The sequence below is a fragment of the Hemibagrus wyckioides genome, linkage group LG08 (assembly GCF_019097595.1).
Source record: "Hemibagrus wyckioides isolate EC202008001 linkage group LG08, SWU_Hwy_1.0, whole genome shotgun sequence".
Lineage (NCBI taxonomy): Eukaryota > Metazoa > Chordata > Actinopteri > Siluriformes > Bagridae > Hemibagrus > Hemibagrus wyckioides.
This window is the reverse complement of record NC_080717.1, coordinates 4,193,213-4,205,156: the sequence shown is the minus strand read 5'-3', so window position 1 is coordinate 4,205,156 and position 11,944 is coordinate 4,193,213. Positions and strand designations below refer to the sequence as shown.

The window sequence follows — 11,944 nt, the reverse complement described above, 5'->3', positions numbered from 1 at the left end:
TTCAATTGTACGTTTCTATTTTTAGAACTTGTTTGAAGAGACCGTGGTGGAAAAAGAAAAAAAAATGTAAAAAAAAAAAAAAAAAAATTCAAGTAGACGTGTTGTTACTTTACACAGAACCTTTTGCCTTTGCCTTTTATCTTTGTAAAAAATTGTATTTTAATGTAGTTTAGGAAAAACAATCTTATATATGACAAAATAGTGTAAATAGAACTAAATTGGGCTAAAATAAAATTATGTGGAAAAGTCAACCTAAAAACCTCCTTTGCTTTTTACTTAACTAATTATACTGTGCTAAAATGTACTACAGAAAGCAGAAATGTGTGCTAAGTCTTTTCCGGATATTTTTCATTGCTGAATAGTAATACTCGATTCTGATTGGTTGATTTCTTCTCTATAACAGAAGCTCTGACAGTAGAGGGACTCGTATGGCAGAGACTTAACATAATCCAAATCTAAAAAAAAAAAAAAAGTTGTTATTTCACAAAGAAAAATCTCAGTGTTGATATGGTAAGATTTTTCTCGAGTGTCAGCACTTTGGAACATTCAGAGATAAAGCTTTCAACCTGTGAAAATCTTCATGACTGACGACGTTAAGCTTTGTGGTTTCTCAATAGGACAAGCTACATTTTTTTTTCAAAAGAGTCTGGTAAGGGAATGACCATTTATAGCTAATATAATGTGAGCGATTATAGGAAATGTACATAGTTCATTAGTAGTAGAGATACATTATGTTTGTAACAGTAACTCCAGCTTAAAATATCATGTTCCCTTTCGAGGGAACTCAACGCTGTGTCATGACTGATGCTATGGGAATGCTTTGTCAAGGAAGTTGTGTCTGAAGCTCAGATAGGACACTTGACTGAGGAATACGTGCCAGCATGTCCATAAAAGGGCATCTACGTCACATCACTCCAGCTTTTTTTGCCTTCAGGAAGCGCTCTATTGTATGTGTGTCGATTGTCTGTCTACAGAAACAGGTATGACATCTAAGAATTTTAAGAGTTGTGTGCATCTGTGCCCTCGTTTTGTCATGGAGGATTATTCATCATATCATATGCAAATTTCCTGTAGATAATGGTAAGAAGAAAACTGCCCCATTCTTTTTCTTTATTTTCAGTAATAATGTAATATTGACTGATAAGGTACAACCTGGTTACACTAAGTATAGATGGAAAGTAAATTATTAACTGGAGACTGATTAACCAAAATTTTGTGTATTTGCTAATTTAATGATCAACGTTGTCTCCTTCAGTGTTGCTCATTTGAAAGCAAAATTGTGAGCAAAGAAAAATGACAATTAGATAGATAAAATAATTTTTTTCTTAAGATTGAAAAAAATGTGCAATTATATTTCTTTATTAAAATGCAGCTATTATTGTGTAAATCACATCATCGTGTCACCACCAGACAATAAAATGTATTAATGGATGCATTTTTCTTGACAGTTACCTCATACTGCTTCATTTGTCACCTGTGTGACCCCAAATGTCTGATCTTTTACTATCAGGCTGCATCATACTTCAGCACTTCAACACCATGTGTTTTATTCCTTACATACTATGTCAGATTACACGCCTGTACAGTCATTATAAAATGATATTTCTACAGTAATAATTAAATCTGATAACAGAAATAATGACACTGAATCAGTTTAGAGATCAAATCTAAGTTACTGAAAGACCTCGTACATCAGAATATATGATATCTTGAGTTTGTTTCTTGACTCTTCCTCTTTTGGCTCTCCTCTCATTGAAACATATGGCAGCGTAATTCACCTCCACAGTGTCACAGTCCTGTAGGAACAGATCTGAGATTACAAATGACATATTTGATATCTGAATTTTGACTTTTATTGCAAAACCTAATTGCTTATTAATGGAAAACATCATGCATTTACATATCCTGAATATTTACCTGATTGAGAGTCTTGTCTGTCACAGAACCTGGTTTTAATCTCACTGTAGAGAAGAAAATTGACATTTTTTTTAATGGAATCTGCATGGTGAGACTTTTCATCTGCAGTTAATTTGTTAGTTGTTATTTTTAGAAGGTATCATTAACTTAATTAAAGAAAAAAAACCCTTTTTTTTAAAAAACAAACAAACAAAAAAACACCCATGTTTAGGAGGGCTTGTTTTTATAAGCTGCTATAATATAATTGATAAAACAGATTAACTTCTTTTTTTGGACATTAAAGTCAGACTAAGAGTAGTTCAAATCCCCTCATGAGTAAGAAAATTGGCGTTACCGGGACCCCACCCTGGAGCCAGGCCTGGGGTTGGGGTGCGCAGGCGAGTGCCTGGTGGCCGAGTCTTTGCCTATAAGGAGTATCTGGCTCTTGAGACATGGAATGTCACCTCACTGGGGGGGAAGGAGCCTGAGCTGGTGGGGGAGGTTGAGCGGTACTGGTTAGAGATAGTCGGGCTTGCCTCCATGCACAGCATGGGCTCTGGAACCCAAATCCTTGAGAGAAGTTGGACCCTCTACTACTGTGGAGTGCCCCATGGTGAGAGGCGGTGGGTCTGGGGTGGGCTTGCTTTTAGCCCCCCAGCTCAGCCGCCATGTGTTGGAGTTTTCCTCTGTAAATGAGAGGTTTGTTTCCCTGCCGGGAATAGGTGTCTCACTGTTGTTTTTCGGCTTATGGGCCGAACAGCAGTGTGGAGTACCTGACCTTCTTGGAGACCCTGAGAGGGGTGCTGGAAGTTGCTCCGACTGGGGACTCCAATGTTTTACTGGGGGACTTCAATGCCCATGTGGGCAAAAACAGTGATACCTGGAAGGGCGTGATTGGGAGGAATGTACCCCCCCAACCCCTGATTTGAACTTGAGTGGTGTTCTGTTGTTGGACTTCTGTGCTAGTCATGGTTTGTCCATAATGAACACCATGTTCAAGCATAAGGGTGCCCATCAGTAAACATGGTACCAGGACACCCTAGGCCAGAGGTCAATGATCAACCTTGTGGTCGTGTCATCTGACTTTTGGTCATATGTCTTGGAAACTTGGGTGAAGAGAGGGGCTGAGCTGTCAACCGATTCTCACCTGGTGAGTTGGGGGTCTGTTGTGAACATCTTGCCTCTGTTAGGGGGGTCTTCAACTCCCACCTCCAGAACAATTTCAACCAGCTTCCAAGGGAGGTTGGGGACATTGAGTCTGAGTGGCCCATGTTCTCCTCCTCCATTGTTAATGCAGCTATCCAGAGCTGTGGCCATAAGGGCTCTGGTGCCTGTCGTCACGGCAGTCCCTGAATCCAGTGGTGGACACTGGAAGTAAGGTATGCAGTCAAGCTGAAGATGTCCTATCTAGCGTGGTTGGCTCATTTGACCCCGGAGGCAGCTGTTGCATACCTTCAGGCCAAGTGTGCTGCAGCCAGGGTGGTTGCAGAAAAATTTGGGTCTGGGAGAAATTCAGTGAGGCCATGGAGAAGGATTATTGGTCGGCCTCTTGGAAATTCTGGCAGACTGTTTGGGACCTCAGAAGGGGCAAGCAGTTCTCTGCCAACACTGTTTACAGTGGAGGTGGAGAGTTGCTGACCTCGACTGGGAATATTGTCAGACATTGGAAGGAATACTTCGAGCATCTTCTCAATCCCATTGACACGCCTTCCGTAGAGGAAGCAGAGGCTGAGGACTCAGTGGTAGATTCATCCATCACCCAAGCTGAAGTCACTGAGGTAGTTCAGCAGCTCCTCAGTGGCAAGGCACCAGGGTGGATGAGATTTGCCCTGAGTACCTTAAGTCTCTGAATGTTGTGGGGCTGTCTTGACTGACATGTCTCTGCAACATAGCGTGGCGGTAAGGTACAGTGCCACTGGACTGGTCGACCGGGTTGGTGGTCCCTCTTTTTAGGAAGGGGGATCGGAGGGTGTGTTCCAACTATAGGAGGATCACACTCCTCAGTCTCCCAGACAAAGTCTATTCCAGGGTACTGGAGAGGAGAGTCCGGAGGAGGAACTATGCGGTTTTAGTTTAGTTTAGGAGAAACTATGCGGTTTTTGTCCTAGTCGTGGAACACTGGACCAGCTCTATACCCTCCACAGGGTGCTTGAGGGTTCGTGGGAGTCCACATGTGTTTTCAGCATTCGACCGCATCCCTCATGGCATTCTGTGGGAGGTACTCTGGGAGAATGGGGTCTGTGGCCCTCTGTTAAGAGCTGTTCGGTCTCTGTATGACTGGAGCAGGAGCTTGGATCGCATTGCCCGCCATAAGACAGACCTGTTCTCAGTGCATGTTGGACTCCAGCAGGGCTGTCCTTTGTCACCGGGTCTGTTCATTATTTTTATGGACAGAATTTCTAGGCACAGCCAGGGGCTGGAGGGAGTCCAGTTTGGGGATCAGAGGATTTCATCTCTGCTTTTTCAAGATTCAAGATTCAAAGAACTTTATTAATTCCCAGGGGGAAATTCCTTATTTTTGCAGATGATGTTGTCCTGTTGGCTCCTTCCAGCCAGGACCTACAGCATGCACTGGGGCAGTTTGAAGCTGAAACAGCTGGGATGAGGATCAGCACCTCTAAATCCATGGCCATGGTTCTTACCCGGAAAAAGGTGGCTTGTCCCCTCCAGGTTGGTGGGGTGTTCCTCCCTCAAGCGGAGGAGTTTAAGTATCTTGTGGTCTTGTTCATGAGTGAGGGAAGGATGAATGGAGCATGAGATTGACAGATGGATTGGTGTAGTGGCAGCAGTAAAGTGGTCTATGTGGTCTTCGCCGAAAGGCGAAGCTCTTGATTTACTAGTCAACCTACATTTCTACACTCACCTATGGTCATGAGCTTTGGGTCATGCCTGAACGGACGAGATCCCGGATACAAGTGACCGAAATGATTTTCCTCCATAGGGTGGGGTAGAGATAGGGTAAGGAGATCTGTCACCTGGGAGGAGCTCAGAGTAGAACCGCAGCTCCTCCACATCAAAAGGGGCCACTTGTGGTGGCTCAGGCATCTGTTTTGGATGTCTCCTGGACATCTCCCTGGGAAAGTGTTCCGGGCATGCCCCACTGGGAAGAGGAACACCTCGGAATCCCCCCAGAAGAGTTGGAGGAAGTGTCTGGGCATCCCTACATAGACTGCTAAACATTAAACAAGTCTTTACAATATAAAGACTTCTATACATGTAGACATGAAAGAAACTGTAAAAATTTAATATGCTCTAATAAACAAAAAGTGAAATTATTAAACAAATTAATAGATATGAAGTACATAAATATATATATATATATATATATATATATATATATATATATATATATATATATATATATATATATTATGTCCTTTGGATTATTGATAAAACCTCATAATCCTTACCCATCTGTATTCATGTCCCTTTCCCAAGTATGATCTACGGGCAATTTAGAGACTCCAATCAGTCTTTGGACTGTGGGAGGAAACCGCTAATGAAATGTGCTAAACACTAAGCCACCCTGCCACTTATTAATAAATTTGTTGACTTTAATAAAATGAAAAATATATATTCAACTATAACAATAAATTAAACTAATTAAATTATCTGTATACCTTAAAATTCTTACTTTTCACTGATAGAAATGTTCCTTTTCCAAATTCTTTTACATAGCTTAAAATGCCACAATAATACATGGCTTCATCTGATGATTCCACATTCACAATTTTTAAATGCCCACTTGTTTTTTCTTTTTCAATAATGAATTTTGGTGGCTTGAACTCATCTTCGTAAGGTCATGATTGGCTTTGACAATTACCCAAGGCTCATGTCTGATTTTTTGCTCAAACCAATAAACGGCTTCTGTATTTTTTTCTCTGTTACGGACAGTGGAACCACTGCTTCGTTCTGTCTTCTCTTCCAATTCCTTTTGATTTTAGGTACCACCCACCAACGACTCTTACTGGATACGCGGCTGTCACTCATCATTTATCTAACGATGACGTCCCCTTTCTCCTCCAATCATGTTTCCGTGGGAAGCTTTAAAAATGAAAGCGGCTAAAGAGAGCTGGGGGGGGGGGGCTGAGCTTTGAAGTCCTGTCACGATTTGGTGTGGATTGAAAAACTCACAGTTAGCATCTGATGCCGATGTATGTATGGAACAGCGTGGTAACAAGCAGAGGGAGACCAGGAACAGCCTAGTAGGGCACGTGCCATACATACACACACACAGGATATATCTTGTATTAGACACACTAGGGTAGTGGTGTGTGCTGATTCTGTATTTCTGTTTTGTTAGGTAGCGTAAGTTCAGGGCGCATTTGCGCTGAAGACTTTTTCCTTTTCTTTTTTTTTTAGTTAGAGAATTGGGAGGAGTTAGTGGGATGTTTTTGTTATATTTCTTTCTTTGATTTTAGCACCACTTTAAGTTCCTTCTCCCTTTTTTCTTGGTTGTATTAGTGTTTCATTATTTTTGTGCATACTTATACATTTGTAAATATTCGTTAGGAGAAATAAATCTTTGTTGGTGCTAATTGGTGTCTTGCGTTTCCCTTGCCACCCTCTACCTTAGGTTTTTTTCTTATGGTCACCTCAGTGTTACTACTTTTAAATTCCTAGACCTAATTTCAGCCAGAGTCGTAACACTCTCCCAGTCGAAAGCAGTGCAGAGTCACGTTTTCACCAACATGGGCAGTGATAATTGGGTTTGGCTGATTGATGAGGTTTGTCTGTGCAGAATCTGCTGTTAAAAGTTATAGAACAAAACATCTAACTTAGATATCAGCAAGATTTAAAATAATAATAACAATAAAACAATCAATCAGTTATAATATGTGTATTTATGTCTGTGATCCTATGTGATACCATGATTAACAACCATGAAAACCATCCACACTTACCAAGTTTATTATAAAGCACGACTGTAATCCATATCAGCATCAGCATCCTCAGCCTGAGGTCTGTGTACAGCATGTCTCCTCTCTTGCTAAACCTTTTGTTAAGGTCAAACTGAGCACATCTCATTCTGTGGCAAAGATTTATGACGTGAAACTCTGATGTCACAGAATGTTCCACATACCATCTAGACTACCAAGCTAAGAGCAGTAAATAACTGACTGAGGCTCCTCCTCACACTTTTCTGAACCTTTAAATAGGAATTTAAACTTTTTAACAACAGGAAAAAAAGGAAATAAGCTGCACAACCTTTTCTGAGAAGGTGTGTTTTTGGTGGCAGGCTTTTAAGAAATTCATTCATCTATTTATTTTTATATATAAGGAACATGAATGTTTTATTCAAGATATGTTTTTCAAGCCAAATCTGTTATTTTCTAGCAAGGCCCAAAATCTTAGATCCTAAAATATCTAAAAAGCTGTTTCATAATGGCGTGATTTTGTAAGAAAAACTCTTAAAAGTCTTCATTATTCTAGGTACCAATAAAGAGCCTGCAGATTAATTGTTCAGCCTACACAATGATATATTGTCAATGGTCTTTTTTTTTTTTAAATAATTAATATTTGCAATTAATGAGATTAATACTAAACATAGCATTATGAGTACGATTATTACACTTTTAAATACTATTTTCCAGAAGTAAGGAGTAAAACATAATTACACAAAAAAATCCACAATAGTCTGGTGTGATGGTGGCCAATACGAAGCAAAATTAGTGTTATTGCAGAAATTTGACCACAGACTAGTTTTTAATTTATTTTTGAGAAAAATATGATATTTAACCGTTTCACACACACACACACACACACACACACATGCAGGGAGAGACGGCAGGGGGGTCTAGGCTTTTCTCTAGATGTTGGAACATGGCTGTGGGGATTTGTGTTCATACATCAACAAAAGCATTAGTGAGATCAGACTGATGTTGGGATTGTGAGGAGGTCTGGGGTGCAGTCAGTGTTCCATCCCAAAGGTGTTCAGTGGGGTTGAGTCAGAGTCAGGGCTCTTGAAGTAAAAAATAGTTTTTTTCTTTATTAAAGGTAATAACATCCTTGGGAGGGAATGAATGGGGAATGAATGTTATAGCTAATGCAATGTAAGTGTGTGTTGTAACTGATGTAACTTACATAATGAAAATTCTGCCAATTACTGTGGTATAAGCAGGACAAACACTCCAGGATGTGGTTTTATAAGACAAATAGTCATCAACAGTAACTCTGTAGTTACTTTTCTCATGACATTAGATAGAGACCTAGTATCTCAGAGTATACAATAGAAATAATCTAAAATGATAACAGATTTCTGATAATCTAATAACCTCAATAATAGTCGTAATGCAGACTTACCACTGTGTTGTTCACCTGTGCTCCTTTTACGGGTTAGGGCAACGATCAAAGCGAAGATCACAACCACAGACACTGCCAAAGCTACAGTGAGGAAGATCACTGCAGGATCCGGAGATCTCACTGTCACACAGTAAACATCACAATATAAACACTGCTACAATATGTGACTATTTTAGTAATGTTTTACACGTTTACAGCTTCAACTTATCATAAGTAGTTAAAGAAATCAGAAAACAAGCAAATTCTAATACACAGCCCTGACTAATACACAGCCCTGACTAATAAACATTCATATTATAATCTGTTTCCCTATGAATTCAGATGTTCTATGTTACACCAACACATTTCTTCAAAACGGAAATGTGAGCAAACAATGATTTGAGAACTTATTGCATGGTCCAGTACAAGGCACAGAATTTATAGATTAATAACTGTTATGTAGTCTGGAATAAACAAATAAATAAAATAAATAAATAAATAAATAAATACTTCTTACCCAGCTGTACTTGTGTCCCGTTCCCAAATACGATCTTCCCACACAGGGCCACAGCGCAGTAGTAAGTTCCAGTATCATTGAGGCTGAGGATGTTCTTGGTGAAGTTGTACACACAGGTGTGTGTAGAAGAGCCGCTCTCACACTGATGGCTGCTGTTGTGATGAGTGTAAATGATTTGAGGATGGGATTGTGGTGGAGCAGCTCTGAACCAGAGCACTTGGAGTTCTGCTGCTCTGCTCTCAGAGAGAACCGAGCACTGCAGAGTCACTGAGGCTCCTGCAGGAACCGGGTCTAACACTCTATGCTGCCTCACTGTGACATTTACATCTTCATTACCTGGTCAGTGCGATATAGACAGAGTGAGTCTTAGTTTGAAACTTTATAATAAAGGTTCATGAATTATATCACACCATTTCATATTTCAATGATTATAAAGATTTGAAACTATAAGTAAAAATACAAAAATACAATATGTGACTCTCTTAGATGAACCAAGTTCAATATCGCACTCTAGATCCGTGATACGTAACTAATAATAATATTAATTTTATTAATAATAATAATAATAATAATTTAAAAAATAAATAAAATATTCAAATACACGTTTGTATATGTACATAGACACAAATAAGAATGCTGTTTAAACTGTACTGAAATCACAACAAAATACTTTATTGTTTGAGTTTATAAAGATGAAATAAGCCTGGAAGTCTTTTATCTCTAACAAAACAAAGGAAATTAACTTAAGACAAAAATTCTGCATTGATGAATTCATGATGTTTTACTGTATTGTATGGAATTGAATATAATAAAATTATTAATATATATATATATATATATATATATATATATATATATATATATATATATATATATATATAATTTATATATTGATAAAATTATATATATATATATATATATATAATAGTATATATTGATACGCATCAGCATTGTAGGACACACGGTTTATCTAAATGTATGAATAGAATAATAATATAACACTCGAATTCATTAATAAGAAAATTTATATCATACAGAAGCCCCGAACTTTAAACATTAAGTTTGATTTAATTCTGACTTAATATTTCCACAAATCAGTGTAATTTGGACTTAATTATGGATATCAGCTTATCATTTTCATTTTGTATGCTGCTTCCCTGACTGTAAGTAAGTAAGACGTTGCTGTAATGAAATTTAGCTCATTTACAGCATTTTAGCTCGTTTACAGTATCTAATGATGGTACTTCACATAAATTCATCCAAATTTGGTCAAACATCTTGAAACAGCAACATAATATCTTGAAACAAGAACTAATCAAGTCAGAATAATATATTATACAGGATATACAGAATAAGGTATTAAGTTGAAATTGAAGTCAAAACATTGTGACATTATGTCTCATCTTGAGATTCAGGGCTTTAATTAAATATAAATGAAACTGACTATATACATTGAAAAATTCTTACCTCTGACTGCTAAAAATGTTCCATTTCCAAACCTCGTTAAAAATGTTCTATATCCACAGTAATACATGGCTTCATCTGATGGTTCCACGTGAGCGATTTTTAAATGGTAGTTCCTTTTTTCTTTCTCGATGTTGAATTTCGGTGGCTTGAACTCATTTTCATATATGTATTCATGTTGATCTGAAACTATTATGCGAGGCTCGTGTCCGATTTTTTGCTGATACCAAATGATGTATCCAGAGATATCATTTTCCAGTGTAAAGCAGCGCAGAGTCACATTATCACCAACATCAGCAGCGATCAGTGGGTCAGGCTGAGAGATATCATTGTTCTCTGTAGAATCTAATATCAAGAAATTAAGAAAGAAACATGAACAAATGCACCTAAACTTACTAAAACTATAATATCATAGATATAAATAAAAAATAGTAGAGGTTTAGTGCACTCACTGGTTTTAAATGTATAAATGTTTTCTGGCACTTTAGAAAGTTTTCATCGTGGTGGAACGCTAATATTGTGGCTAACATCAAATAAAATTTAAATGAAATATTAGCAAGCTACACGCATTGTGCTTAATAACCATTAAACTTCCCAGTATAACCAGGACTGAAATCAGCTATATCGTTCTAATGTAAGTTAATATTGTTAAACACTTAACAATAAAATTTAAAATAACTTGTTTAAGTTCAGATTAAATAGAAATTAAATAGCCTGGATTTTAGATTTGAAATAAAACTTAGGATCAGAAAGTGGCCTTAATAAAATCTTATATAGTTCCGATTTATTAGTGATTTAACAAAAAATCTGGTAGAACTTATAAAACCAAACCGAATTTTATCTTACAGTATAAAAAACATTTGATCTGTGTATGACTTTTGTTAAAAATTACTAATAACTTTATTTATTTAGTTGCTGGATACATAAAGAATCTCAGAATTTTAGATCTTTACGAGATGGAAGGTCAAACTTTGATGCCCTTATAATAACCTTCTTTGAACTGTAGATTATTTGTGTCATTTGTGTCATTACGGAAACCTATTTATAATCAAAAACATACAAAACCAGGACACTTACCAGTTTTATTAAAAAGTATCACTATAATCCAGATCATCAGCAGCAGCAGCTTCAGTCTGTGGTCTGGGTAAAGCATGTCTCCTCTTTCTCAACATGTCACTTTGTGGCAAAATTGATAGTGACCTCACAGACTTCCAGTGTATTAGTACACATACCAGAAAGCTGTCAGGAGACTGTGGCTCCTCCTCATACCTTTTTGTAGAAACCTTTTTCCACTTCAAATAGGAAATGAAACATCAACAAGAAAAAAAAAAAAACTAAAGGAAGGTAAGGAGGTGATGAGCTACCACATAGAAAGTAGTACACTGTGTATACAAAAGCATGTTGCACTTGACCATTACACCCATATGCATTTCTTGAACATTGCAGTTATTCTCCCCGTTTCTAGGAAGGCTTTCTGTGGTTTTTGGAACATCACTGTTGGTATTTCCACAGGAGTATTAGTGAGGTCAGGTAGTGTGGTCTTCTGAGAAAACCTGGTGCACAGTAAACCCTCCAAATCATCTCCAAGATGTTGAGGTTATGGCCCTGAGGAGGCTGTTTGAGTTTTTCCACAGTTTGGCCTACACAATGGCATTATTATACAATAAGAATAAGCTTGGGTCTCTTATTTCTAGTGAGAGAAAATGTCAATACTACGGTATACAAGGATGTTCTATACAATTGTGTTCCTCCAAGTTTGAGACATCAGTTTGGGGGAAAAACCAC

General features: G+C 37.8%; 1 protein-coding gene across 2 annotated transcripts; it reads right to left on the bottom strand.

Moving 5' to 3' along the window:
• Positions 1-1,048: 1,048 nt before the first annotated feature.
• On the bottom strand, positions 1,049-11,353 carry LOC131357738 (uncharacterized). 2 transcript variants are annotated; one of them, XM_058396999.1, is made up of 6 exons: positions 11,237-11,353; positions 10,163-10,504; positions 8,696-9,031; positions 8,200-8,319; positions 1,918-1,961; positions 1,049-1,796 (listed from the first exon to the last, which is right to left on the bottom strand). In XM_058396999.1, exons 1-6 carry the CDS (start codon positions 11,310-11,312, stop codon positions 1,668-1,670), a joined length of 1,047 nt encoding a protein of 348 aa, XP_058252982.1. In that variant the 5' UTR covers positions 11,313-11,353; the 3' UTR covers positions 1,049-1,667. The 2 variants fall into 2 exon arrangements, with proteins under 2 accessions (XP_058252982.1, XP_058252983.1); XM_058397000.1 differs by lacking the exons at positions 1,049-1,796; positions 1,918-1,961 and adding an exon at positions 5,494-6,925.
• Positions 11,354-11,944: the final 591 nt, after the last annotated feature.